The sequence below is a fragment of the Urocitellus parryii genome, chromosome 9 (assembly GCF_045843805.1).
Source record: "Urocitellus parryii isolate mUroPar1 chromosome 9, mUroPar1.hap1, whole genome shotgun sequence".
NCBI classification, from domain to species: Eukaryota; Metazoa; Chordata; class Mammalia; order Rodentia; family Sciuridae; genus Urocitellus; species Urocitellus parryii.
Window position 1 is genome coordinate 15,266,142 of NC_135539.1, and position 27,858 is coordinate 15,293,999.

The 27,858-nt window shown below is 51.5% G+C and overlaps 1 protein-coding gene across 3 annotated transcripts; it reads left to right on the forward strand.

Annotated features, from left to right (window-relative positions):
• Polr3e (RNA polymerase III subunit E) lies at window positions 1-27,455 on the forward strand. Of its 3 annotated transcripts, XM_026392100.2 has the most exons (21): window positions 1-124; window positions 4,907-4,980; window positions 6,426-6,476; window positions 9,007-9,084; window positions 9,802-9,917; window positions 10,468-10,550; window positions 12,083-12,190; window positions 12,541-12,590; window positions 13,591-13,710; window positions 14,742-14,827; window positions 15,163-15,207; window positions 15,282-15,373; window positions 16,243-16,363; window positions 19,365-19,446; window positions 20,800-20,859; window positions 20,945-21,102; window positions 21,512-21,573; window positions 21,997-22,523; window positions 24,414-24,491; window positions 26,109-26,234; window positions 26,698-27,455. In XM_026392100.2, the coding sequence occupies exons 2-21, from the start codon at window positions 4,945-4,947 to the stop codon at window positions 26,752-26,754; spliced, it is 2,136 nt and encodes a 711-aa protein (XP_026247885.1). In that variant the 5' UTR covers window positions 1-124; window positions 4,907-4,944; the 3' UTR covers window positions 26,755-27,455. The 3 variants fall into 3 exon arrangements, with proteins under 3 accessions (XP_026247885.1, XP_026247886.1, XP_026247887.1); XM_026392101.2 differs by lacking the exons at window positions 1-124; window positions 4,907-4,980; window positions 6,426-6,476 and adding an exon at window positions 8,575-8,664; XM_026392102.2 differs by lacking the exons at window positions 1-124; window positions 4,907-4,980; window positions 6,426-6,476; window positions 9,007-9,084 and having other exon boundaries at window positions 9,829-9,917; window positions 12,121-12,190.
• The last annotated feature ends 403 nt before the right edge of the window (window positions 27,456-27,858 follow it).

Here is a 27,858-nt window from a genome sequence, read left to right on the forward strand (position 1 = left end):
TCCACCGGAGTTTCTCCACCAGCAACATGGCCGCTGCCTGACCCGAGAGCCCGGCCGCCGCCGCCTCTGCAGCCCGCGGATACCTGGGCGGTTGCCGCCGTCCGCGCGCGGCCCCGGCGGAGAGGTGAGTCCCGAATTGGCTTCGCCGGGGCTCGGGCTCAGGCCGCCGCATACAAGGTGGGCCTGTGCTGGGTTCCCGAGTAGGCCGGGGAAGCCGGCGCCGCGCCGAGGGGCTGGGGGCCTCCCGGGACTCTGGTGGGAAGGGCGGGCAGCACGCCGGGTGGACCCCGGCCGCCCGCGGACCCCGACCTCTCGCTCGGCCTCGGGGTCTGGGAGGCGGCGGCCCAGGCTGGCTGCCGTGACTCAGGGTCCGGCCGCTCTGCCCCGCCCGGGCCTCCTGCGGGAGGAGCACCTGTCCGAGGGCAGCCGCGTCCCGGCGTGGCTGCTCGTGGCGGCGGCGTGGTGGGTGTGAGGAAGGGGCCCGACCACCCGCGAGCTGGGCGAAACCGCGGACGCTGTGTCCAGCCGGCGGCCGCTCTGATGGGCAAGGGGAGGGTGCCCGGGCCCCTCGCATCCGAACCCCACCAGCCCCCGCCAGGCCGGGCCGGGCCCGGAGTGCCTCATTCATTTGTGCAGGCTCCCGCTCCCGTTTGGTGTTTCCCGAGAGCAGCGCGGGGCTGCGGACTCGGGCTGACAGTTCAGTCGGTGGGCTGTCAGTAACTCAGGTGCTTTGGTATGTCCGCAATAGAATCGTTGGGCTTGAGGGCGCCCCGGTTTCCTCATCTGTGAAATGGGGATAATAGTAATCCCTGCCTCGTAGTTTGCGGTGAGGGCTAAAAGGGGTAAGAAGGGTGTCGCTCCTGCTTGCAGGACTTCTTTTGTGGCCAAGACTCCTACCTCCTTATGTTGGAAGAAAACGTGTTGCCACGTAATAACAAACCTTCCCATAGGTTCCATTTACACTATTTAATCGTGGCCGCGGAGTCCAGTGGCGATTGGTACTTTCCTGGTTTTGGCTTTAGGGATGAAAATAGGAAAGGATACCTAGGTGAGGCAATTCACGGTAGGCCACCGATGGTGGGGTGCAGAGGTGGGATTTGAACCTGCACAGTTCCACTCCGGAGTCTAACCTCTTACCCACTATACCATACTGCCTTTTATCATAGATATGAGCAGCACAGTAGTTATGAATGAGGATCTTTGCCATCAGACCCGAGTTCCTGCCTTGATCACACTGCTTTCTGGCACTGTGACCTTGGACAGATTACTTACTCTCTGACCCTCGTTTTCTCTCTTCTAAATTGGGAATGATAACATTTTGATTTACAAGGTTGATGAGAAGATTAAATGTGATTTTTTTTGGGGGGGGGAGAGGTACTAAATTATGTGTCTACTTGGTGCTAGGCACTGTTTTAGGTATCAGGAGAACAGTAGTGAATTAAAAAATAAAGAAAAAAGTACTCATTCCGGGCTGGGGCTGTAGCTCAGTGGAGAGCACTTGCCTAGCATGGATAAGACACTAGGTTCGATCCTTACCACCACATGGAAAAATAGATAAACAACATGTCTTTATTTTATTTATCTTAAAAAAAAAAAAAAAGCAACCATCCCCATAACAACTTGATGAAGTCAGTATAATTATTATCTCAATTTTATGGTTGAGGAAACTGAAGTATTGAGAGACCTTTATGGAATTTATATCCTAAGAAGACAGTCAACACCTAAGCAAAAAGTTCCAGGTTAAAGAGCCACTCAGAAAATAAATCACAGGGTTGTCTTACCTGGAAAGGGATTGGGGGAGGCATTTTAAAGGTAGGCTGGTCAGAGCATCTCCAGCTCTGGAGGAGGAGGAGGCTGATTGTAGTGATGGTTGTAGCTAATAAAATGAGCAAGCTGGGGCTTCACCTGTTGGTGAAGTATCCCCTAGGCCAGTTGCAGGTGGTTAGAGGCAGATAGAAACAAGATAATGTAGGGCCTTACGGGGCCAAGGAAAGGAGTTTGAATTTTACTTTATGTGAAAGTTGAAGGGTTTTGAGCAGGGGAATGATGTGATTTACTTATTTCCAGGATTAGCAGTTGCTGGGAAAACCAGAGGTAAGAGAGGAAGGCCATAGGGAAACTTGTTAGGTTTATCTTTTGAAATTGCAGGTCAAAGCCAGGTGAGGTGACACACAGTTATTATCCCAGGTACTAGGGAGGCTGAGGCAGGAGGATCTCAAGTTTGAGGCAGGCTTGGGCAACTTTGTGAGACCTTGTTTAAAAATAAAAACAAGGGGCTGGAATTGTAGCTCAGTGGTAGAGCACCTGCCTAGCATGTGTGAGGCACTGGGTTCGATCCTCAGCATCACATAAAAATACATAAAGGTATTATGTCCATATATATCTTAAAAAAAAAGTGAAAACAAATAAAAATTTAAAATTTAAAAAATTTAAATTAAATTTTAAAAAGCTCAGTGGAGAGTACCCCCCTCCAAAGTCAGTTTAATTGTAGGTCAAGATTTATTACTGAGATGTAAAATGACCTTAGGTAGATTGTTGCTTGCATTTTATTTTTTAATTATTTTTTAATCAAAATTTTTTTTCATTGTAGATTGACACAGTACCTTTACTTTTTTGTTTATTTTATTTTATTTTATTTTATTTTTGTGATTGTAGTGGTGGTTGTAGCTAATAAAATGAGCAAGCTGGGGCTTCACCCAATGCCTCACATGTGCTAGGCAGGCACTTTACCACTGAGCTACAGCCCCAGCCCATCACATTTTTATTTTGAATGAACAAGAGTAGACAACATTATTGCATCACATAGTAGGGACAATTATGTGAAACTTGCTTCAGTTATGTAATTGTGTGTATGTTCTGGGTCATTGGTATGAATCAGATTTCTTACTGTGGGTCTTGGGCTGAAAACTTTGAATGCCGCTGAGTTGAATCATGTTGTCTGGGAGGCTGAAGGGAGGTGACAGCCTTTGCAGGAACCAATCATTCAGAGCGAGGAGTGCCAGCTCTCCAGCTGAGAGGGCACCTCATCCTTCTGGGCGGATCTCAGGACTGGAGGAAGCCCCTAGGGCAAAATAATAGCTGTGAAAGAATGATTGCCATCTTGGAAACCTCCCAAGCTGCACCCTTAGTGCATGTGATCTGTTGCCTTGCCCACATAGAAGTCCCCAATCTTAGTTGTCCACAGAGTCAGCCACAGAGAAGGTGGGTGCAGGACACAGGTATGTCTGTGCCAGTGCGACTGGGGTTGGGGTGGGGTGGGGGCTCCCCTCCATGCCTGCGCCGAAGCAGGTGCCTTAAGCTGTCAGTTTTTGTTTCCCCCCAGCCCTCCATCTTCTGATGATGGCCTGGTTCCCTTCAGTCTGACTTTCCTGCTTCAGATATTTCTTTGCTCAAAGCCCTTTTGTAGCTCCCTGTGACCTGGCTTCCATGTGGTCCATTTTTTCAGATAACAAATAGGAATTGCATGCCTGCTGTGTGCCAGGCACTAGGGATATAGCAAGGGACAGATAGACTAAGTCTCTGCTTGCCTGTGGTAGTGGGACAGATACAGAGTGTGAGCTGTCCCATGGTGATAGAGCTATGGAGAAAGGCAGAGCAGAGTGGGGAATTGTGGGGGTGGGGCGGGCAGGCGGTCTTAAAGGTGAGGTGATAATGGAGAAAAACCCAAGTGAAGGAGGGAGCTGGGAAGGGGTTAGCTGGTAGAGCAGTCACTGAAGCCAGAGGTGGGTTGAGAGAAGAGGAGGCTGGAGGCTGGTGGGAGGTGAGGTCTTAGAGGTGAAGGGGCTGAGGCCTGGTGAGGCCCAGGGAATGAAACAGACTGGCTCTGAGGGAGGTGGGGCACCCTTGACTGCTTTTGTGTGGAGTGACATGACCTGAGATGGCTTAGTAAAGTGTGATTGGCCCCGGGGTCAAGCAGCTTGTACGGGGACAGGGTGGAAACAGGAGCCCAGCCAGGGGCCTGTCTGGAGCTGGTTAGACTGGAGAAGTGGCAGAGGAGTGGCTGATTCTGGCCATCCTGTGAAGATAGAACTCCAGGGTGCACTGTGGGGGATGAGAAGAGAAATGGCAAAGATGAGGCCACTGTCCGCCTGAGCAGTCTCGAGTTTGGAATGTGGAGTTATAATAAGTAAGATGATCAGATGGAGCCTAGAGAAGGAAGGGGCGTAGGTGACATTGAGTCCTGGGTGAAGGTGTTTTGCCCCTTTAAACATAAAATAGTTCAAGTAGAGCTGCTGAGGTCTGGGCAGGAAGGGTGGCCTGGCTCCTCCCCTCCGCCTTGGCCTGCAGCTTCCCTTTCTCCAGGTCCTGGCCGTAGCGCTTCCCTCATCTAGAATTCCTCCTCTTGCCCTTTCCTGTCATGGCTTGTCAGGATCCTTCTGTCCCTCAAGCCCAGCCCCTATGCTCCTGCCCCAGCAGGGAGGCCTTGCCTTCCACAGAAATCCCCTTCTCATAACTGTCACTTGAAGGCCAAAGGCCTGGATTTGAAGTCTGTCATCTAACTGTGACTTGAGGCAAACACATGCAAAATGTCTCTGAGTTCAGTCTCTTGATTGTAAATTAGGGACCATCAGGCCGCCTCCCAGGGTTGTTGCACTGAGTGTGAGTGAACAGCATGTGCAGGGAGTGGGCCAGCCAGCCTCCGTCCTCCGGGCTGGCTGGGTTTGTCGCAAGTAGTCAGGAAGCCCACACGACCAGATCTTTTCTCAGGCGTGTGTTGATTGGGGTCTGTTTGCTTGTACCCATTGTTTGATGCTATTTTTCTTTTTTTGTATACGCAGTTGGAGGGTCAGTGTTTGTTGTGGATTCCTCCCTCTGGGTGCAGGGCCTGTGGAGGAAGGAAGAGGTGCTCCAGAAATGTTGGTTGAATGACTGGCTGACTGGCCTGGTCTCTTGCGCTCCTTTGCAGATCGAGTCCAAGGACTGCACAGCTGGCTCTCCCCTAGTATGGCCAATGAAGAGGATGACCCAGTTGTTCAAGAGGTAACTACTGCTGTTTACCCTCTGCTGGGGCTGCAGCTAGTAGGGCAGAGTTCCTTCCATATGTCCTCAGGCCAATCTAGGACCTGTTGGTGTCTAGGGACCCCTGATCCTTGCTGCAGCCAGACATCAGCATAGCCACTCTGGTAACCCTGATCTGGCACCACCTTACCAGAGGCCTTGCCTGACCACCCGTGGACTTAAGTTCATTTGCTTTTTGCCTGCTTACCACTTCGTCTGCAAAGCCAAGTACAGTAGTACCTGGCACGTAATGGATACCCAGCGACTATTTGTTGAGTGAATGAATGGACAGGGCAGCCCTGCCTTCCTGGGCTTACCAGATTCAGTCACTCAGCAATTGTTCATTAGATCCACTGTGTGCCAGGGGCTGTGACATAATAGTCGCAGTCCCTGGAAGCTTAGAGGCTGTGGGCGAGTCAGACGAGGAAAGAGTCTCAGGATGCAGCCTAGGAGGCAGGCTCCAGAACTGGCACAGGAAGAGAAAGTTGTTTATGAGCACTTACCCTTTGGAATTGCTTCACCCAGGCCGTGGACCTTTGAAAGCAGAAGGCAAAAAGTACCTGCATCTGCCCCTGACCTCCCAGTGTATGTCTGGAACCTGGCTTCCAGTCTGAAGGTCAGGGACAGGAGAAGGCTCCTGGATATGAAGAGTAGTTCTTCCTTGTTTGGGGGCTGCTGCTAAGTTTTTGAACTATTTGAGTGCATTTAAGCTGCAGCTACACTGCAGGAACCAGAGTTAGAGCAGGGTGATTGGTGATATCTTTGAGGACAGGGGCAGCTCACTTGGCACCAAGGGGCCCTGGTATGCTTCTGCACAGGTGGTGACTCTGTTGGATCCTCCAGGGTGAATGAATGGTTGAGGCTCAGGAGGCAAGCCTGAAGGGTGTTAGATGGAAAGAAGAGTGTGTGCAAAGGTCCAAGGGTCGGGGAGAACACAGTTCATGTGAGAGCTGGGAAGCAGAGTGGGAAACTGCTGCCATATGGCGGTTACTGTTAGGAAGAAAGAGAAGCCCTATGGGTCAGGGAGAGCCTTGCACACTACCTTAAAAACGGGGTGACAGATCAATCCAGGAGAGGGAGTGGGGAGGCACAGAGAGGAAATAGGGCATGTCTAAACCCTTCCCCGCCCATCTCTTAGAAAGCTTTGCTCTAGGAAGCATCCTGATCCAGGCAGCCCCAGGAACAGTGGTTAGAGTGAACTTGAGTGTAGGGACCAGGTGAGCTTTTGTCCCCATCCTCTGGGAGCTGTTAGGAGTGAGTCCTGGATATAACCAGTTTGGTTTCCTGTGTTTTTATCATGACCTTAACTTTTTCCTCCTCCCCAAACTGCCTCGCTGAGCCATCCCCTGACTGAAGTTCATGGAGCACATGCCTGGGGTGGGCAGCACCTGTTCTGTGTCCTGTTAAGTCTTCCCCCTTGTTTCCAGATCGACGTGTACTTGGCCAAAAGTCTGGCAGAGAAGCTCTATCTGTTTCAGGTAATTACGGAACTTGAAGGTAAAGGGGGAGAGCAGGTGCTGGTGGAGTGGCTGTGAGTGGGCGAGACCTGAGCACCTCACCTGGCTGAGGCTCCTCAGCATGTGGGGTGAGGAAAGTTGGTTCCTTTCATTACTTTGGGTGGGTTAGGGTTGGTTTCTTTCAAAGATGGGGAAATGACAGCACGTGGAAGGCACAGCTGAACAGGGATCAAAGCCGGGGCTCAGGGTCAGACCCTCTGGATCATGACCCATTTCAGTCAGGGCTTAGTTTCCAGCCCTTGGGCAAGTTCCTTAATGTCTGTGCCTCAGTTTCCTCACCTACAAAGTGGTGATAGGAATGACACCGCCTCATAGGGTCCTTGAGGATCGGATGAATCCATATTAAAATGCTCAGGGGGGCTGGGGTTGTGGTTCAGCAGCAGAGCGCTTGCCTAGCACGTGCGAGGCCCTGGGTTCGAACCTCAGCACCACATAAAAATAAAAAAAAATTGTGTCCAACTAAAAACTAAATATTAAAAATGAATAAATAAAATGCTCAGGATGCTGCCTGGCTTGGAGCTGGCACTACGGTGACTGCTGCTGCTCTTTGAGGGCTCCCAGGGGCTTCAGGAGCAGCTTCAGGGCATGCCGGCTTCAGTCCTGCCAGGTGTTAGCCCTGCCCCCAGGCCTCCCTGCCAGGCTATGAGCGTCCAGGGGCTAACACCTATTAAGCATTTACTGTATAGCAGCACCATTTAAAGCACTTTTTGTCAAGTTAACCAATGTCATTTTTCAATAACCCTGTCATGGTGGGTATATTGTTATAACTGTGTTGAGGTACATGCACTTCCCCATGTAAGGGCACGGTGCGGCAGTCAGCACCACAATCTATTTTCATACATTTTGGTCTCTCCATAAGAAGCCCCTCAACCATCAGCAGTTCTCAGAAGCCCCCACTCCCATTCCTACCTGCTGTTCTAGGCAACCATTAGCTTTCTTTCCCTATAGATTTCCCTGTTCTGGACATTCCATATAGATGGAATCTTGCATGTGGGGCCTTTTGGGCCTGGTCTCTTTCACCTAGGGTTCTCCCATGTTGTGGCGAGTGTCAGTACTTCATTCTTGTGGCTCAGTGATACTCCATCGTCTGGATGAACTGGTCTGTTTATGCATTCATCAGTTGACGGCCATTTGGCTCGTTCACTTTTGGCTATCCTGAATTATGCTCCTGTGAACATCTGGGTACACATTTTGGTGTGGATGTTTTCATTTCCCTTGGGCAGAATGATGGGGTCATGTGGTAGTACTGCATCGGTCAATGGGTATAGTGGTGCATGCCTGTAATCCCAGTGGCTCCGGAAGGATCAGGAGTTCAAAGCCAGCCTTAGCAAGTTAGGGAGGCCCCTAGCGACTCAGTGAGAACTTGCTTCTAAATAAAATACAAAAAAAGGGTTGGAGGTCTGGCTCAGTGGTTAAGTGCCCTTAAGTTCAACCCCCAGTACCAAGAAAGAAAGAAAGAAGTGTGTTGGTCATTTTAGTGCTTTCGCCCCCATATTGCTCTTGAGCAGGCTGTGGTGGGCAGGGCTGTCCCAGGATGGCCCTTCTTGAGGGCTTTGTCAAGGCCAGCTGTGCTCCAGGCTGTTCTGCCAAGCTGCCTGCTCCAGCCCAGAAGCAGGAGGAGTCACCGTATAGCTGTTAAGTGAGTTTTTAGGAAATGGCCATTTCCTTAGTTAGAATGCAGCTGGCCTGAACTGGTCCCCAGAGGGTGGAGTTCATGCTACATGCTGCTGCGTCTCCACCAGGCTCACCGAGGAGACTGTCCTGGTGTTAGGCACTGAAGGCTAGAGTTTGTGAGGATGGGTCCAATCTCTGGCTCGTCCACCAGTGGCCACTGCAGGGGAGCGAGAAAGGGAAAGTACGACTGCGAGGATGGATGGGGAAAGGTGTCCCCATGTAATCGGTGCACACTTCCAGTGTGAGCCAGTTACATGAAGGTAACTCCACACAGGAGTGCGTGGGGTCCGTCCGTGGTCGTGTATCGCACCCCCCACCCCCAGCAGTGTGTGTGGGAAGTTCATATGCAAAAGGAGAGAGGATGGGAGCGTGGATCTTGAGCCCGGTCCTGGCCTGAGGAGCCCTTGGCCAGCCTTCCTTGCCTCTTTGCTTCCTTGTGGTTTCATCTTGCTTGTCCTTCTCGCCTGGATGGCCTGTAAGCTGGTAGTTAGACCTTGGTCCCTTACTCTCCCCTCCTGTGCTCTGTGGGTTGCTGGAGTCTGCAGGGCACCTGCTTGAGTTCCACAAGCCTAGGCACATCCCTCACAAGTCTCAGGCATCATAAACTTGTCCTTGGGAAGGAGGCTGGGAGGAGCCAGTGGAATGGGCCTGCAGGCAGAGGCCGCGGAACCTCGTGGGAGGGTGCATGGGGCCCTGGGTACTCTGGTCTCTGCTTGGGGTGAGCTTGGGGCTGACTGCATATTCTGACCAGAGCTCCTGAAGCCCAGCTCTGGTTGGGCTGGGCAGGGTGGACTGATGGCTCCCTTCCCCTCCCCAGTACCCTGTGCGTCCAGCCTCGATGACTTATGATGACATTCCACATCTCTCAGCCAAGATCAAGCCCAAGCAGCAAAAGGTGGGACTGTCCTGTGGGGGAAGTGGGACGGGTGGGGGTGTCTGAGGGGAGCTAACAAAACCAAGGAGACAGGGCCTTTGGGGACTGGAAGCCCAGAGAGGGAGCACTTGGAGGCTTGGGAGAACGGCAGCTGCAGGACCTGGAAAGCTGAGGGAGGGAGGGTTTCCAGAAGGGAGTGGACGGTTCAGGAGGAGTGAGGCTGCAGGTGAACTGGAGAAGGAGAGCCTGTGTAAACGCAGGGTCCCAGGTGGGCTGCGGCGGGTGGGGGGCAGTACGTGTGAAGCAGGCCCCATCTGAGGAGATCTAGTGCCCAGAAGGGATGAGGCGGTGGGGACAAGGAGAAGCATGCCCTCAGCCAGTTGCAGCTCTAGCCCCCCCCTGGTCACACAGAGATGCTGTCCAGGACCCCCTCATCCTGGAGACGGATGTTTATGAGAAATCTTTCAATTTTTAAAATGTTGGCACTTGATTCTGGTGTTTGGAAGTGGAGGGGGTGTGTGCGGGGACAGAGGGAACCGCATGAACTACCTTGCTGCTCATGAAAAGCCACTTTGACATTTCAGTTGGTATTTGGTTTTGTGGCCCCTGGTGTGGATGGAAACCCAGGTGCCCTTGGGGAGGGACAGTCTCAATTCTGGGCAGGGACTGAGTTGAGGTGTCCCTTGGGAAGTTGTGCCTTGGGGTCCTCACAGTTGTGGGGGTGCTTGGTACCTCCAGGTAGAGCTTGAGATGGCCATCGACACCCTGAATCCCAACTATTGCCGCAGCAAAGGGGAGCAGATTGCTCTGAATGTGGATGGTGCCTGTGCCGACGAGACCAGCACGTACTCCTCGTGAGTCCCCAGGTCCCTAAGCCCTTCAAGCCCCACTGAGATCAAATAGGAGGCTTTAAAAGGCTTAAAAAATAATCCCGGGGCTCGGGTTGTGACTCAGTGGTAAAGCACTCGCCTTGCATGTGTGAGGCCCTGGGTTCGAGCCTCAGCACCACATAAACATAACTAAATAAAATAAAGATACTGTATTCAACTACAACTAAAAAATAATCCCATTGGTTCCCTCCCTGGGCTCCCCACCAGTATCCCTGCTTTTGTGGGGCTGGGCCTGTCTTAGACCCTCCCCTCCTGAGCTAGCTCTTCTCTCCAAGTTCTTCCTGGGCTGCATGGGAAGCTGGCCCAGGGAGGGCCTGCCCACCACTCATCTCTTGATCTGCAAACAAGGCTGCCTGTTTTCTTATCCCCTGGCTCCCCTCCTGAGGTGGTCAGAAGCTGCCTTTGGCCTGGATTCCTAGCTGGTACATTTCAGAAAGTGTCTGGAGTCTGGTGCCCACCAGGTCCTGGCTCTCTGGAGCTTCCTTCCCCTTGACACCGGTTCCCTGTGTCCCAGGAAACTGATGGACAAGCAGACCTTCTGCTCCTCCCAGACCACCAGTAACACATCCCGCTATGCAGCTGCGCTCTACAGGCAAGGTACCTGGGGAGGGAGGGAGGGAGGGAAGGGCTGGGGCAGGGGGACCTTACACAGTCTCATGTCCAGCTCCTGCCTCCCTGAACATTAGGCCCTGCAGGGACCGGGCAACATGGAAAAAACAAACTACAGTGGTCAGGACACTGGAAAGCACCAGCTCTGGAGACTGATAGGACTGGGGCTCCAAAGGCATTTTCCTTCTGGGACACATGTACATGGGCAGCAGAGCATAACTCTGGTGACAGGTGGTGGAATTTGCTTTAAGCACAGTTCCACTCTGAGGCAGCATCCACTTGAGACAAAAGTATGTCTACACAAAGAAAGATGTATACACAGATGTTCACGGGCGCTTTCTTCATGATAGCCCAAAATAGAAACAACCCAAGGCTCCATCAGCTGATGCGTGGATAAACAGAATACACCTAGAGTGGACTGCTCTTTGGCCATATGAAGGAAAGGAGTGCTGCCACATGGAGTTTGTGGCCTCCACCTGACCCCTTTACATGGCATGAGAACTAAAGCTCAGTGGAAGAAGCCACGTCCAGGGGACCACACTGTATAATCCCGTTTATACGAAGTGTCTAGAGCAAGCAAATCCACAGTGATAGAGAGTGAATTCTTGGTTTCCAGCAGCTGAGGGGACAGTGAAGTGGGGATTGACTAGTTCTTTTTGGGGTGATAAAAATGTTCTAAAATTGATTGTGGTTCTAGTTTTAGAACTCCATGAATACATTAACGTACTTTGAATTATAAACTTTAAATGGGTGAATTGTATGGCATGTGAGTCATAGCTCAGTAAAGCAAAAAAAAAAATGCTTTATTAATCTATAAAGCCAATGAAACTAATTTGAAAACTGAAGAAACAAAATGAGTAGAATCAGACAGAAGTAGTGTCAGGGAACTCTAGGCTTCTGTTTAGAACCATGTCTCGGGGCCATAGTTGTTTAGGGCCACAATCCTTAACTGGAAGGAAAAGTTGTAGCCTTGGTCAGAGATCACACAGGCCCTGCCATTGGCCCGGGCAGGGCCACCTCTCCAGCCACACTGACACTAAACAGACTCCTCACGAATGGGTGGGATTTTGACAGGAAGAGGTGGGATGTTGAGGTAGAGAAGAAATACAGGTGGTGGGGATAGGTGGCCAGGTGGTTTGGCAAAGACTTGGAGGGGAAAAGGATGAGGTGCTTGGGGTGGCTGGAGCAAGCTGTGTGGGAGAGGAGTGGGGATGGGCGGGGGCAGAGATTGAGGGGTAGGAAGGGCCAGGAGTGGGCCTGAAAGAAGTAGCCATGAGCAGAGGTGTTCAGTCTCATGTCCTGGCCTGGGTGTCACTTGCTGTCCACTAGAATCAGGTGGAGTTGGGAATGGCCCCTGGCTTGGCCATCACAAGACTCCAGGATTGCAGGCTGGAGCAGGAGTGGGAGGCAGTTTGGTAGTGGGCCTTTGCTTTCAGGGGACTTGGTGACTCCCTTGAGCCAAGCTGGGTGTGGCAGCTTCATTCCCTAAAGGCAGGTTTAAACCCTTCTTCCTCTGCCAGGTGAGCTCCACCTGACCCCTTTACATGGCATCCTACAGCTGCGGCCCAGCTTTTCCTACCTGGATAAGGCAGACGCCAAGCACCGCGAGAGGGAGGCAGCCAATGAGGGTAAGCCCCGGGTGCCCAGCCCTGCTGTTTGCCCATGACTCTATGATTTAGATATGGAAAAGTGTATTCAGGGGGTCAGATTATAATATGCTGAGCAGTACCCCACTAGGTGCTAATGGCAGCACCCCACAAATCAGGACAACCAAAAATGTCTCCACATCTTGCTAAGTGTCCCCTGGGGGCAGAAGTGCCTCCAGGTGAAATGTCAATAGATCAGCATCTGCAGGAGAGTTCCCAGGCACCTGGCTGGGGCCCCCTGGTTGGGACCCCTGTGGCTGGGGTCTAGGGTCTAGTTGGGGCAAGGAGCAGCTCTAGTAGAGGCTGCAAGGCAGGGATTGCTTCTCTTGCAGCTGGGGACTCTTCACAGGATGAGGCAGAAGAAGATGTTAAGCAGATCACGGTGAGTTCTGGCCCCAGGCAGAAGGGAGCAGCCTGGCAGGCAAGACAGCAGGGTGGAGTGTCTGAGCCAGGGACTCGCCTGTCTCTGGGGTGTACCAGGTGCAGAGCACCCCACCTCTTGAGCCTCCTCCCTGAGCTGCCTGGAGGGAGTAACATGACCTCTTACACTGTCAAAGGATGGCAGCCCTGTTCATGAAAGAGATGGGGTCCTGGAGCTTGGCAGGAATTACCTGAGCCCAGGACCAGTGACCCCACACTGAGTTCATTATCTTTGTGATTCTGTTCTTCCAGTGGTGCATAGGTGAACTGTTGCCTTCCCAGTACTTATTCCTGACTTTTAAAGATTATTAGAATATTTGCCTTCCACGGGTGGCTTATAAAGTGCCCCCCAGGGGATGGGGATATAGTTCAGTTGGTAGAGTGCTTTCCTTGCATGCACAAGGCCCTGGGAGGGAGGCAGCCAATGAGGGTGAGCCCCAGGTGCCCAGCACCTGGGAAAAAAAACAAAAGAATCTTCTAAAGAGCCCCCCAGTTCAGTGTGTGTGGGTTAAGGCGAGTATTATAAGGAAAGTGCTGCACAGATGGTGGTGCAGCCTGCACATGGCTCTGGCTGGAGCTGCTGAGGACTGGGACACTGAGCCGCCAAGGGGTGGTTCTCAGGTCACTGGGCGCTCCTCAGTAACTCAGAAAACTCCCTGCCCTTACTGGGACTTGTGGCCCTGATCTGATGAGGCATGCTTCATACCCCAGGGTTATAATCCAGCCACCACCCCCAGCAGGCCACAGAAGCCGAGAAGGCTGCTCCGCAGCTGGGGTTGGTGGATCACAGAGGGACCTGGTTGGAACTGAATTTCACAGGGGCTGGTGACAGGAAATGAAGGGGGAGGTGGGAGTGGAAATCTTGTTGCTGTGGCATTTTCTGGCTTACTGTCGAGGGTTGGGACGGGGCCCAGGGAGGGTTGCAGGTCTGAGGGTGTGACCTTTCCCCATCCCACCTCCAGGTGCGATTCTCCCGGCCGGAGTCCGAGCAGGCCCGCCAGCGCCGAGTCCAGTCCTACGAGTTCCTGCAGAAGAAGCACGCAGAGGAGCCCTGGGTCCACCTGCACTACCATGGCCTGAGGGTGAGTCCTGGTCTGGGGTCCTGGGAGGAGGGTCCTGGACCCAAAAGTGTTGGAGTGGCCTCCATCAGCGCCTGTTGTCTCAGTTTTCACTTATTTCAAGTTTTGTCATGTCTCCTTGGTAACATTCATGCCCCAGAGGAGCAGGAGGTGGAGATGCCAGCCAGCCTGCTGTGTCTGGTTGGGGGGTTTTGGTCCCCTGGGGTCTCCTGGAGCTTGGAGTCTTGCTGGGCTCACATTAGGGCTGGAGTTTGGTCATGTGTTTTTGACGCACCACAGATCCTGATGGCGGGCCAGGTGCTTCACTTGGTGCAGCTCTGGAGGCTGCCATCTGCCGAATGCCCACTGGTTCATAATACCTGCCCAGAAGGATTTGTATTGTACTGGGTTTCATCATGTCCTTGAAGCTGTGTGTTGAGTGAGGGAAACAATTGAATAATTTAAAGCTCCAGAGATGCAGGGTTAGGGCTCCCCAGTGTATTTGTGTGGAGGAGCAACATTTCTTTGGAACCTTCTTGGAAAAGATTTGGATTAACAGAGCCTTAGGGTCAGACTTCCTGATAAATCAGACTCTGCTGATTTCCTGTGTGACCTGAGCAAGTTACATAGACTCTCTGAGCCTCCATCTCTCTTGAGTCTCTTGCTTACCTGTAAAATAGTACTGGTAAAAAAGTTGTGGAGTTATTTTGCAGAGGAGATGAGTTACATGTGTATAGCCATTGGAACAGAGCCTAGCATATAACAGGAGCTCAGTGAATGTTAGCTACCATCTCAGTCATTGTTGGTGGTGTTCCTACTTTATAGACCAGCACTGAGGCCAGGTGCTGGAGCTGGCAGGCCATAAAGCCAGGAGGGAAGGCGATTGAGGCCACAACACAGAGACCTTGGGTGCTGTGCTCAGGAGGCTGCATACGGTCCTGTGGTTAGTCTTGAAGCAGGACAGCAGGGGTTGGCATGGGAGGTGATACAGGGATGAGGCCTGGGGAGTCCAGGCCTGAGCACCGGCTGAGCCCTGCCCTGTCCTCCCTCAATAGGACAGCCGCTCGGAGCACGAGCGCCAGTACCTGCTGTGCCAGGGCTCCAGCGGGGTGGAGAACACGGAGCTCGTCAAGTCACCCAGGTGGGACTGGCTGGAAGCTGACACAGGAGCCAGGGAGGGTCCCTCCAGTGCAGGTCCTCCCTGGGGGCTGCAGCCCTTCTCTATAGGGGAAGGGTGGGAGAGGGGCCCATTGTCCCTGGAGATAGCCGGAGAGGTGGCCTGAGAAGAGGTGATCTCCACACTCTGTGGAGCTAGTGGCCTGTGAGCCGAGGTGCTGGGGGGCTAGGCCTCTGCTCTGCCCTCTTCCTGGGGCTGCGGCCAGGGGGGCTTCAGTCTAGCTGCAGCCTGTGCTCAGAGGCAGGGTTGTGGCAGGGACAAAGCCCACAGAGCCTCTGATACCTCCCCTCTTCCCACAGCGAATACCTCATGATGCTGATGCCACCCAGCCAGGAGGAGGAGAAGTGAGTAGGGGCGAGTTGCCTTCCCTCCCCTCCCCCACCTGCCTCCTTTAACCCCTCACCTCCCTTTTCAACAGAGACAAGCCTGTGGCCCCCAGCAATGTCCTGTCCATGGCCCAGCTACGCACACTGCCCCTGGCCGACCAAATCAAGATCTTGATGAAGAACGGTGGGTGCCACCCTGTCTCCCAGGCCTGCTGTTGGACAGACTGAATACCCAGGGGCAGGCCAAAGGCCCCGCCTCCCAGAGCCTTCCCAGCTTTGCAGCCCTGTCCCTGGCTAGACAAGTAGCATCCACAGTGGTGCAGCAGCTCCCTCACATGGGCTCCAGGCCATCCTCTCCGCTCCCCTGCTAGGCAGCCTGGGCAGGTCACTGACCTTCTGAGCCGTAGATCATCTATAGAGACTAGTGGGGGTTCTGGGGCTGGTGAGCCTCTAAAGGGCTTAGCACAGAGGCTTGCGTAGCCATGGACTTCAAAAGCCAGGCATTTGCATAGTGCCTGGCTTCCGCCTGTACTTCCTTGGCGCCCTCACCAGGCTGCACAGCAGGCACTGGCCACCAGTACTCACCCAGGCCCTTCTCGGCCTGAGTGGAGGGGGGAGCTCCCTGCCAGACTCCCATTCTTCTGCAGAGGACTCTGACCTTCCCTGGCCTTGCCCCATGCTCACACGGGGGTCAGCAGAACACAGGGATTAAGGCACAGATCCTACCTGAGTTCAAGTCCTGGCTCTGCCACTTCCAGTCTAGTGATCCTGGTTGAGTCTTGAATCCTTTCTGGGCTGAGTAGTGACAGGTGCTCCCAGGTCTTCCTCAGTGGGCACTTCCTCAGAGAGAGTCCTTGCAAGGGTGCAGAGATGCATGGTCCCCAGCACATGGCAAGCGTCCAGTGAATGCCAGCCATTGCTGTTGTCGATACATTGTTATTTCTCATGTTCAGGGGGTGTTATGTGAGCTTGATGCTATGCAGATGCTTGGGGGAGAGGGGTAGGGCCAGGCCCCTCTCCCCTTGTCTAATGAGACGCCTGCATTCACCTCAGTGAAGGTCATGCCTTTTGCCAACTTGATGAGTCTCCTTGGCCCCTCTGTGGATTCTGTGGCTGTTCTGCGTGGCATCCAGAAGGTGGCGATGTTAGTCCAAGGAAACTGGGTGGTGAAGAGGTAAGGCACCTGCAGTCTCTCGCTGGGAGGGAGCATTCCATCCCTTTAAACTGAATGTAACTGCTCATATTTGGGGTTTAAAGGTACAGGGGTGCTTTTTGTTTATCCTACCTGCATTACATTTTATATACATTCCTAATTTCTATTGGATTCTTTTTTACATTTCCATTTATTCCTGTTAATGTGGAAGTTATTCTCCTAACACTTTTATTTGCTGCCTTACAGTTTGCAGCTTGCTTTCGTGCATTAGTTGTTGCTTTTCACCCTTTTCTAAGAATTTAGAATATTTTATATTCATTTTCCTGACTCATGCTGCAGTATTTATGTATTTTAATTCTCTGTATATTTTAAGCCCCAGAAGACTCCACCTTATCCAGTTTGTGTTTTATTTTTCTGGTACTGGAGATTGAACGCAGGGGTGCTGTATCACTGGAGCTCCTTCTCCAGCCCCTTTTACCTTTTATTTTGAGACAGTGTCTTACTAAGTTGCTGAGACTGGCCTCAAACTTGCAATTAATTATTTTGTCTCAGCCTCCCTAGTTGCTGGGATCACAGGTGCACATCACTGTGCCCGACTTTAGAGCTATTCACATGTTTGTTGAGTTTGTTCATCCTTGCTATATACATCTGTGTTGCTCTCTGGTGTGAGTTCCTCTGCCTGAAGAATGCCCAAGCATTTCCTTTAATGCAGGTCTGCAAATAAGTGGTTTCCATCTTATCTGGAAATGTCCGTTTCACTTATTTTCTTGAAGGATATTTTTAATGCTGCGTAGGATTCCAGTTTGGTCATTATTTTCCTATTTCTTTAAACAGTTACATGGCACTCTGACTTCAGTTTTTATTGACAGATTCTCTGTCAGTGTAATTCTTGTTTCCTTGTTTCCTGCTGGCCACTTTTAAGGATTTCTCTTCATTTTGACACTCTGCAGTTTAATTAAGCTGCATCAAAGTGTGGATTTCTTTTACATAGCCTGTTGGATTCATAAGTCTTGAATTTGTGGCTCAGTAGCCTGTGATAGTTTCCCTTCTCCTGTGATTCCTTCACCAGACTAGCTGCCTCCTCCACCAGACTATTAGCTTCACAAGAGTAAGGCCTTATTATATCCCTAGGGCCTGATATGATGCCTGGCACACAGCAGACCCTGGCAAATGCAGGAGGCTGCGTCATCTGCACACTTGAATGATAGTAACTTAAAACTGTGTAATACAAGATGTATGTCCCCCCCCCCCCCACATGTTGGGAGTTGAACCCAGGGGTGCTCTACCCCTGAGATAACATCCCCAGTTCTTTTATCTTTATTTTGAGCAAGGTCTCACTAAGTTGACTAGCCTGGCCTGGAATTTGTGGTCCTCCTGCCTCAGCCTCCTCAGAGCTGGGATTACATGTATGTATCATTGTGCCTGGCATGAGACTCACTTTTTAAGTAGTGTAGAGTTAAGGTGAATAATCTGAAAAAATATAAATAGTTCCAGGTCTTTTCAAAAAGTACTTAATTGCAAAAAGTGCTTTGGTTGGTTGGCTAAGCAAATTGCAAAGTATATTCATGTAACAGCCACATGGTGGTATCTTTTTGCTGGTAAACAGATGCCTGGTTATTTCCTGAGTTACCCCAATTTTTCTTTCTTTTTCTTTTTTTTTTTTTAAAGAGAGAGTGAGAGAGGAGAGAGAGAGAGAGAGAATTTTTATTATTTATTTTTTAGTTCTCGGCGGACACAACATCTTTGTTGGTATGTGGTGCTGAGGATCGAACCCGGGCCACACGCATGCCAGGCGAGCGCACTACCGCTTGAGCCACATCCCCAGCCCACCCCAATTTTTCTTTATAGAAGAACTTTGTGATGACACATCACCTATAAAAGAGGACCAAGTGTTTGCATTTATGCCATGGGTGAAGGAAAGCCAGGAAGGGTCATTACCTGAGGACCCTGACCCAGAGAGGGAGGCAAAAGGACTTGCAAAGCAGCCACAGAACTGGGTCAGAACTCAAGCTTCACAACTCAGCCTGGGCTCTGTCTAGCACACTGCCCATGCTCCTGGAGGTGCTGTCCCTTGGAGTTAAGCATGTCACTGGGCTTAAAGACAGGGACTCTTGGGTTTCTGATGTTCTGCCTGCCAAGAGTGCCTCTGTGAGCCTCACTTGACGTCCCCAGGCAGCTGCCTACAGGCCTGTGGGCCACAGTCCTTCTAAACCCTGTCCTTATGCCCCTGTTGTCCCTGTGAGGCGGTAAAAACTCACCTTCCTTAAGTAAACAGCTTTACCTGGGTGCTCCATACATTGCTGTGCCCCCTGAGCAGATACTGTCAAGAGGCACTGGAGGCTGAGACCTGAGGAGTGTGCCCAACTCTTTGGTCCAGTACATGCTTTGTAGAGACCTTGTGGGTGTCCCCCGTCAGCACCTTAGGCCAGGTCCCCAGGGCTGAGCAATAGTTGTTAGGCAGGATTGGCAGGGTGAGGGGAGGCCTCCAGCAGAGGCCCCACAGGCCAGGGCTGGCCAGGCTGGTGGTTTGTGCTGGGCTACAGGCTGTGCCTGGAGACAGGATCAGGGTCATGCTGTCAGGATGCTGGAGCCCAGGTGCCCTGGATCTTTACCCTGAGTTCTCTGGAGTGCTTGTCCTGGTCCTGTTTTCTCCTGAGGCTTACATTCCTCTGACCTTGTTTACAAACGTGCACTTGGGCAGCGGGTAGAGGCCTCTTAGCTGCTTCACCACCACTTTTTCCTGGTGCCCCGCACACTTCACATGTGGAACTGGGGTCCTGCAGAGAGTACTGGGCTCCTCGAGGCCCCAGGCTTGCCTGACTCTCACCCCCTGCTTGGGCTGGGCCAGTCATGAGTGGTGAGTTGAGGGCAGGTGAGAAGACGACCTCTCGGTGGCCTGGGCTAGGCTGCTGCTTCCCACACACAGGCTCGTAGAGCCAGGCCTCTGAGGATCTCTGCTGGGCCAGACGGTGAGTCTAGAAAAGTGTGGGAACTGACGTACCACCCCTCCTTGCTTTGGCAGTGACATCCTGTATCCCAAGGACTCATCAAGCCCCCACAGTGGCGTGCCAGCCGAGGTGCTCTGTAGAGGCCGAGACTTTGTTGTAAGTACCTGGGGCTCTTGGCCTCCCTGGAGGGGTGTGGGTAGAGGACAGGGGCAGAGGACCTTGCCCCAAGCCGCGGGTAGCCCCACAGGCAGGTGTGTGAGGAGGCCATCCCCGTGGCACTCCAGACTCTGTTTTTTCCTCCTCCCTCTGGGAATCCTAAGAGTCTTGTGCTTGTAGGAATCTGAGTCCCTCAGGTGAGGGGTTGCAGGTGGCTCCGTTCTGGCCCAGGAGCAGCTTCTGAGTGGTGTTTTAAAAACTCTTGCCTCCATTGTTGACATGAACAGACCAAACTCTTGGTGCAAACTAGATTTCTGAGCTGTCGTGAGTAATGGACAGTTGGCACCCTGGGCCCTCAGCCCTCTCGGTGCTGACTCTGGATAGGATTGTCCCAGCTTCTCCAAGGTCCTGGTGCCTTTGCTTTGATGGTGTGTGTCCTGAGTTTGTGACTCTAGAGCTACCTTGTCAGCCTGCCCCATCCATATCCAGAGCTTAAATCCTTCTTAAGACCTTGAACTCTGCACTGCCCTCCTAGACCTTGGCATGAGTTTGGTAAACTCTGTCCCCTCGGAGCTGCCCGTGGTGATCTTGCACATGTTCACACGTAGATCCTGTCACACAGGGAACCTTTAGTGTCTGCACTTTTTTTCCTGAGTGGAGGTCCCCAGCTCTTTGAGTAGCGTGTTTTTACCTGTGGGAGTCATTGTGGCTCATACTGGGCTCGCTCACCCATGCCCAGGTGCCCTTTGCCCATACCTGCCCTGTCTACTCCCACAGGCATGCAGATGCTGCCAGGTGGAGGGTTTGGGAGAGGATCCAGGTTGGCTCTGAGTTATCGTAGGTGATACTTGTTCTTTCCCTGTGTCTTGGATCTCCACCCTCATCTCTCCTAGGCACCCCATCATGAGATTCAGGGAGCATGAGAGGTGCTGAGACAGAAGTGGTTACAGGGTGCTATGAGTGTCTGGGCCATAGCTGCTCACCAGAGCCTGGTTACCTCCCCAAGTCCTCATAAGACTTTGGAGGTCCTAGGACGCAACAGTGGGCCAGATGGGCAAAGCCCCTGCCCAGGGAGCATTTTGGTTTTGGTGGGGAGGGGTGGTCCTGCCCTGGAGGACGGGACCCTGGGGTTCCTTCATAAAACAGAACAGGCTCAGAGGCTACATGACTGCCCAAGGCACATGGCTAGAAGAGTTGGGCCCAGGAGCCAAACAGCCTGGCTGACACCAGGCTCTGAGCCACACTGTACCCCTGGCCAGGCCTTCAGGACCTCCACCAGAGGTTAGGGGACAGTCTTAGGAGCAGCTTGCCTCTGAGGAGAAGCCCTGGGACATGCTGCTTTCTCTCTCACAGATGTGGAAGTTCACACAGAGCCGTTGGGTGGTAAGGAAAGAGGTGGCAGCAGTGACCAAAGTAAGTGGCATTCCTGGTAACCTGAGCCCCAGAGCCTGTTGTGGACTCGGGGTTTGCCCTGCCTCACCCTCCTGCTCCCCCTCAGCTCTGTGCCGAGGATGTGAAGGACTTTCTGGAACACATGGCTGTAGTGAGGATCAACAAAGGCTGGGAGTTCATTCTGCCCTGCGATGGGGAGTTCATCAAGAAGCACCCGGATGTGGTTCAGCGGCAGCACATGCTGTGGACAGGCATCCAGGCTAAGTAAGCAACGGGCCGCAGGAGGCCCTGTGCTCCAGGAGCACAGCCTGGCTGGGTCTGAGCAGTGAAGGCCACCTTCTCCTCTGAGCAGCTAGATGCTGCTGGCTAACCCAGAATCCTCCAGCACAGGACTGGTGCAGCCACAGCCCCTGCTTGTGGGTTGATGTGTGCTGAAGGGTTGGGGAGGAGAGGAAGTCACTCTGACAGGCATAGGGAGGAGAGGGCCAGGTGTCATTCCCCATCCTGGCCCTGGGGCTCCAATTGGATGTGGGGTTTGTGGGTGGCTGGGGGGTATGCAGGGGACAGGGCCCTGCACATGTGCTGTCACCAGAATGTTGAAAGCTTGTTTCTATTGTGAGGCAGATGGAATGGGATGTGGTTTAGAGTTAAAAGGGTTTATTCTTTTTTTCAGATTAGAAAAAGTCTATAATCTTGTAAAGGAAACCATGCCAAAGAAGCCAGATGGACAATCAGGTGTGTGGGGCTGGGCATGCACTGTGGTCCCACAGGGGCTACCAAGAGCATCAGAGGTCAGGCCTGGAGAAGGGTTGTTAGGTCTCAGGGAAGGGTTGTCACCCTTCCTGTGCCCTCTCCCTTCCCGTCAGCCTTGGACTGTGGCCTGTGTAGTCTGGGCTGTGCTGCGTCTGGGTCCTGGAGGCCTACTTAACCCCTTTGCGTCATCAGTGGGTGGGATGGGAGGAGCTGCCGGCAGGAACTCACAAGTGACCTGTTCTTGTGTGTCTCTGAATGTGGGAATTTAATTCCCCCCCTCTATTCCTTCTCTCTGTGGGGCAGCTGAGTTTCCTATAGCAAGGTAGGGGGAAGACAGCAAGTGGCCGCCTGCTGCTGTCCCTACCAGGCCCTGTGCTTTCCTGACCAAGCTGCCTCTCCCCGTAGGACCTGCAGGGCTGGTCTCTGGGGACCAGCGGGTCCAAGTTGCCAAAACCAAGGCGCAGCAGAACCACGCCTTCCTGGAGCGGGAGCTGCAGCGGCGGAAGGAGCAGATGCGGGCATCCACGGTTCTGCCTGGTGTACAGATTAAGGAGGAGCCCCTGAGCGAGGAAGGAGAGGAGGAGGACGAGCAGGAAGCAGAAGACGAGGAGGAACCCATGGACACTTCACCCAGTGGCGGCCTCAACAGTAGGCTGGCCAACGGATTGCCTGCTGGGCGGGCAGCAGGCGGGGACAGCTTTAATGGGCACCCACTCCCAGGCTGTGCTGGTACCCCTGTGGCCCAGGAACTGAGGGCCTTTGTGGAGGCCACTTTTCAGAGACAGTTTGTGCTCACGCTGAGTGAACTCAAGCGCCTCTTCAACCTGCACCTGGCCAGCCTGCCCCCGGGCCACACACTCTTCAGTGGCATCTCAGACCGCATGCTGCAGGACACGGTGCTGGCCGCTGGCTGCAAGCAGATACTGGTGCCTGTAAGTAGAGACTATGCTACCAGGGCAGGAGAACAAAACAAGGCCACCACAGCCCCATGGGAGGGCCCTGGGCAGGCAGCACAGAGCTGTGGGGAGAAGTCTGTTCACGGGGGAGGGGACTGCACCCTGCCTGCCCTGGGGAACTCAGCAGCTTAGAGTCTGTGTGGGGTGGGGGGCATCCTTGGTGTGAGTGTTGGCTCCTAGGTGATGGCAGTGTGTGACTCAGGCAAATTGACTTGAGGCTGTGCCCTCATTTAAAGGGCAGTGCAGTTAGTTTTTTTTAAGTTTTAGTCCTTTGGTAAGGACTGTGTAAGATTACTGAAGGCCCTAACCGCTGTCTGGCCTACAGCAGGGCCCCAGCAAATTCAGGTTCTTCTTCGTCTGACTCCAGGAAGTGGGAGAGCTGACTTCTAACCTCAGTATTGTGGGTCTGTCCTTACGGCTACCACTGAGTTGAATCAGGTGGCCTCCCTGCCCAGGAGAGGCTCACTGACCAGCACAGCTCTTGGGCTTTAGGCATTTCTTACCAGGATCATGGGTAAGGAAGCAAATCACCCGCACCCTGGGCCTTTCCGTAGGTGGTACGGGCCATCCAGTGGGGAAACAGGAGCACAGTGCTGGAGCCTGCTATCCTTTGCTATGACCCGAGGGATGGGTCTCTTAGTTATTTCCCAGCTCCAACAGCAAATAGGGTGAGGTAGGACTGTAGCTCTCTACAAAAAGGGAGTGTTGATGGGGCCAGGGCCAGGGTGAGAAGTACCTGCAGCCTTGTCTGATAGATGAAGCCCAGGGACATGCCTGTGTACATGAGGAATAGAAAGAGGACAAGAAGAGGCCCTGTGGATCCCAGGCTGGCAGGACTGTCTCAGGGGACACAGCCCTGCTGGAGGGGGCATTTCCTTGGTGAGGTCTTCTTTAGAAGGCGCCGGGGTTGGGGCCTCTTCCTACCCAGCAAGGGGTCTGCGCCTCTGTAGGCCTTCCTCTGTGCGTCAGGCAAGGGATGAGGGCAGGGTGTCTGCCTGAGGATAGTGAGGTGGCCCTGGGCCACAGGTGTGGACAGAGATGAGGATGTGTCTGCTTCCAGGGCCTGCTCTGGCCATGTGCTCCTTCCTCTCGGCAGGGCTGGCAAATGGAGACCTATGTGGAGCTCTCCCTCCCACTGAGATCCTGACATGAGGACCTTGTCTTAGGCCTGTCCAGGACGGAAGAGGCCTCAGATCCATCCAGCCTTTTCTTTTCTACACGAGGGCACTGAGGCCTAGGGAGAAAAGTAGACTCAAAGACTCACCTCTTGGTTCTACTGTTTATTAGCTGTGTGGCCACTGAGTAAATCCCTGAGCCTTCTCTCATGGAGAAGGGACATAGGAATGCCTTGGTACTGCTCTTTTCTCTTTGTCCCACACAACCAGGCACCACAGGCCTGGGCTGCTCTTTTTCTAGTTCTCCTGTGGATCGTGCTGTCAAGTGGCATGGCTGGCTTGGCAGTCAGGCAAGGCCTCTAAGCCACACTCATACATGCCTTGTGGGAAACAGTTGAAAGGCAAACTTGGGGAGCCCCTAATAAGTCATGGGAAAAGGCACTTCTCAGGGCACATCTGAGGGTTGACACTAGAGCTTTAAAGCAGAGTTGAGCTAATGGCAAGCTGGGGGGAGATTAGAAGAACCTGGCTTCCCTGTCCCAGGCACCCCTACTGGAGTCCCACTGGTGCCCTACACCCTCCTCTTACTGAAGCTCCTTCAGGCCCTGTAGCCAGTGCGAGGCAGGGGCTGGAACTGGAGCACACCTCTCTAGAACTGGGTTGGTACACCCAGTAGGGGAGAAAAGAGGTGGGCAGGGCTCACAGTCCCCATGGAAAATGAATGACCAACTCATGCTTGGGCCTGGGCCAGTTTCCCCCACAGACTGCTGCTTCCCCGGATGAGCAGAAGGTGTTTGCCCTCTGGGAGTCTGGAGACATGAGTGATCAGGTAAGGTGACCTTTGCTACCATGCCAGGGGTTTAGGCCTCAACCTGTGGATCCCAAATGCTGGCCTGGGGGCTGACTGCCTCAGAATCAACTTTGGAAAAAATACATAGATTCCCAGGACACACTTCAGAGATTCAATTCTGTTCAGTAGTGGGGTAGTGGCCTAGCTATTCTACAGAGCTTCCTAGGGACTGTGATACCCAGCCCAGGCTTGCAAATCACGGATGGAGCACATTCCTTAGTGGCCTCTGGCAGCCACACAATTTCCAGTGGTATTCTGTACAGAATCATGGATGCTGAGGTCCAGAAGTTTTCTTTAATTCATGCCTAAATTTTAAAGATTTAGGCAGTGAGCAAAGGCCCACCAAGTTCTCTGTCTCTGACAAGAAGGGTGAGGGTAGATGCCAGGTGGAGCCCTGTGGTCTCCCAGCCTGTGAGGTATAGAGCTTGCAGCAGCCTCAGTGAGTGAGCCTGTGCTTTCAGCCAAAATTGTTGCCCTCTGGCTTTTCCTACTTCTACTGTGATGATTCAGAGTAGTAAGTGCACACTTTTATACATGACAGAATGCATTTCAATTCATAGTACACATGAGCTGTTTTTCATTTTTCTGGTTGTACACAAAGTAGAGTCACACTGTTCGTGTCTTCATACATGTACCTAGGGGTAAGTGCACATTTAAAAACCAGAAGATTAAAAGCTCATGGACTCCTGTCCTGCCTGATGACACTGACAGTGACCCCCATGCTAATATACTATAAGCATATAGTATATATGTGAGTCAGCAGTGTTAAATATAGAGAGGCACGGATGGAATTAAAACTTACTGTTCATAGTAGGACCAAGATTAGTAACGTGCTGTGACTGCACATCTTAACACATGCATTCTAGTGGCCACACCTTTGAGTGTAATTCCCTGAAAGCTTCCCCAGGTGACTGGCTCTTCCCCATGTCTTGCTGGAATCTTGGCTTCCACCTCACACATTAAGGGGGCAGGGGAGTGCACACATTCTTTTGCCCTCAAGTCAGCAGCTAGAATTTTAGTAGAATAGCTAGGCCACTACCCCACTACTGAACAAATAATTTGTCCCTGAAATTGAATTTTGACAATTCTGAAATAGAAAAATACCTCAACCTTTTTTAACCTATATCCTACCCTTTTTTGCAAACGTGTTTTATATCATTATTTTTAATGATATAATGATGGAACCCAGTGCCTCGTGCATGCTAGGCATTCTTTACATTAGTGCAACTTTCTGTATACTCTGAATTTATCATATAATGAATACTAGAACAGTTCTTAGGAAATTCTGAATGTGGTAGACTCAATCTTTCAACTTTCTGCTTTTGAGGGGGTTGGTGCGGAATGCATTTTCCAGCATCCTGTTTCATTAATTTTGATGCCGGCTGCTCATCCATAGTCCCTTTACCACCACTTTTGTTCCTGTGACTTGACTGGGGTCTGGAGAGATGACCAATGTTTTTAACTGGAAGTGCTGAACAAGGACTATTACCTGAACAAGGACTGTTATCGGATGACCATGTGTGATTATCTTGAGTATCTTGTTTGGGGATGATTTACTTGGGTGCTATTTTCATGACACATTTTTTGCTATTAAAGCATCGACAGGTTTTGCTTGAAATTTTTTCCAAAAACTACCGGGTACGCCGGAACATGATCCAATCTCGGTTGACTCAGGAGTGTGGAGAAGATCTAAGCAAACAGGAGGTGGATAAAGTGCTAAAGGTATGTCCATTCTGTATATACCCCAAGGCTTTGGGGCCTCACCCCCAGCTGAAGAACACAGGTGCCTTTCTTCTTGCAAAGTCAGGCTCTCTGCTTGTGGGCAGTGTATTGGGAATAGGCAAGAGGGCTATTAAATGTCAATGGATCTTTTGTTTATGTGCAGTGCTGAGGATTGAACTTGGGGCCTCACACATGCCAGGCAGGCACTCTACCACAGAGCCACAACTCTAGCCCCCTATACTACTGATACCTATTGTCTTAAATATTCAAGGCCATATGAGTTGTGATTTGTTAACTGTATACAGTTTATTCATTTCATCTTAAAATATTCCTGAGGAAAGCGTGGCCCAAGACCCTAAAGAGAGATTGGGCAGCAGCAAATTTGTTGTTTGTATTCAATCCATTAGTCATAAATCAAGTATAAAAGTTTTGATATACTGGACATAGGTTTTTTTATTCCTAGGACTGCTGTGTAAGCTATGGTGGCATGTGGTACCTTAAAGGGACAGTACAGTCTTGACAATAGTAGGAAACCACTGACCCAACAAATCCAAGGATGGATGGCAGAGGTGGAAGTAAAGCCTCGACTTGCTTCAGAAGATGCAGAGCAAGAGGAACTGCCCATCTCATGCCTATGGCACTACGTGGTCCAGTGGACAGAGGGTATGGTCAGGTTAAATGAGCGCTCCCAGCAGAGACCCGCCGGATGGACCTTTTTTGCAGTACAGTTTGAAATTCCTGATGTATTTTACTTCATTCTCATAATAAAGAGAGTGTAATACTGACATGGGCAGGATGATGAAAATCATGGTTTATATTCTCCTTTTTAAACTTAATGCCAACAAAGTCAAAGTTATGTTTACAAGATGAAGAAAACCTCAAGGTTTATAATAATTAAAATGCCTAGAGGCCAATATTTAGTCTTAGGTTATCTATCTGCTAAGACTTCTGCCAATTTCATTAAACCAAACTGAATTGTTTTACTCTTGGATTTCTGTGGCCACTGTACCTTTACAATAACCTACTTTATGTAGCAGTCTCAACTGTTTACACAAACCACAGCAAAAATTAGAATCAAATCCATCTACTCTGAAGGTTTGCATTTTTTTATGCAAACCAAACCAGGTAAGTATGAAATGATGTATAAGTGAGGTTATCACACTTTAATGTAAAAGATTTATATTTTGTGTATTTTTAAAATAAATGCTAACACTAAACTGGCATCATGGTGCTGCTGTCTTCAGATGGTTACAGGAAGGCAATATCTGAACTTTCAAAGCATTAAGTGTACTAAAGAGGGGAGGGAACAAACTCCCTTAGAGCAGCCCTGTCCAGCAGAAATCTTAGTCATGTTAGTAGCCACATCAGGGTGTAATAAGTATGTTTTGCATTGTTTTTCTCCCAAGTCTTCAAAATCTGGCCTTTTACATTCAGTGTGGACTAGCTATAATTTACATGCCCAGTGGCTAGTAGTAAATGTAACTAGACAGCATAGACCTGGAGGATGGTGGGAGAAATCAATGAGTTAGGTAAGATGTAAAATTTGTTACATAATTAAAGGTTTTTGCCATAATCTATTTTGCACAACAATATAGCTCCTTCTAAAGATTTAAAATGATCTATG

What these genes read in the sequence shown, in the direction of transcription:
- Polr3e (XM_026392100.2), top strand. Translation starts at nt 4,945, where the DNA reads ATGGCCAATGAAGAGGATGACCCAGTTGTTCAAGAG. An exon ending in AGAAGCTCTATCTGTTTCAG is followed by an intron (nt 6,477 to 9,006) that starts GTAATTACGGAA and finishes TCCCCTCCCCAG; the next exon opens with TACCCTGTGCGTCCAGCCTC. An exon ending in CAAGATCTTGATGAAGAACG is followed by an intron (nt 15,374 to 16,242) that starts GTGGGTGCCACC and finishes CATTCACCTCAG; the next exon opens with TGAAGGTCATGCCTTTTGCC.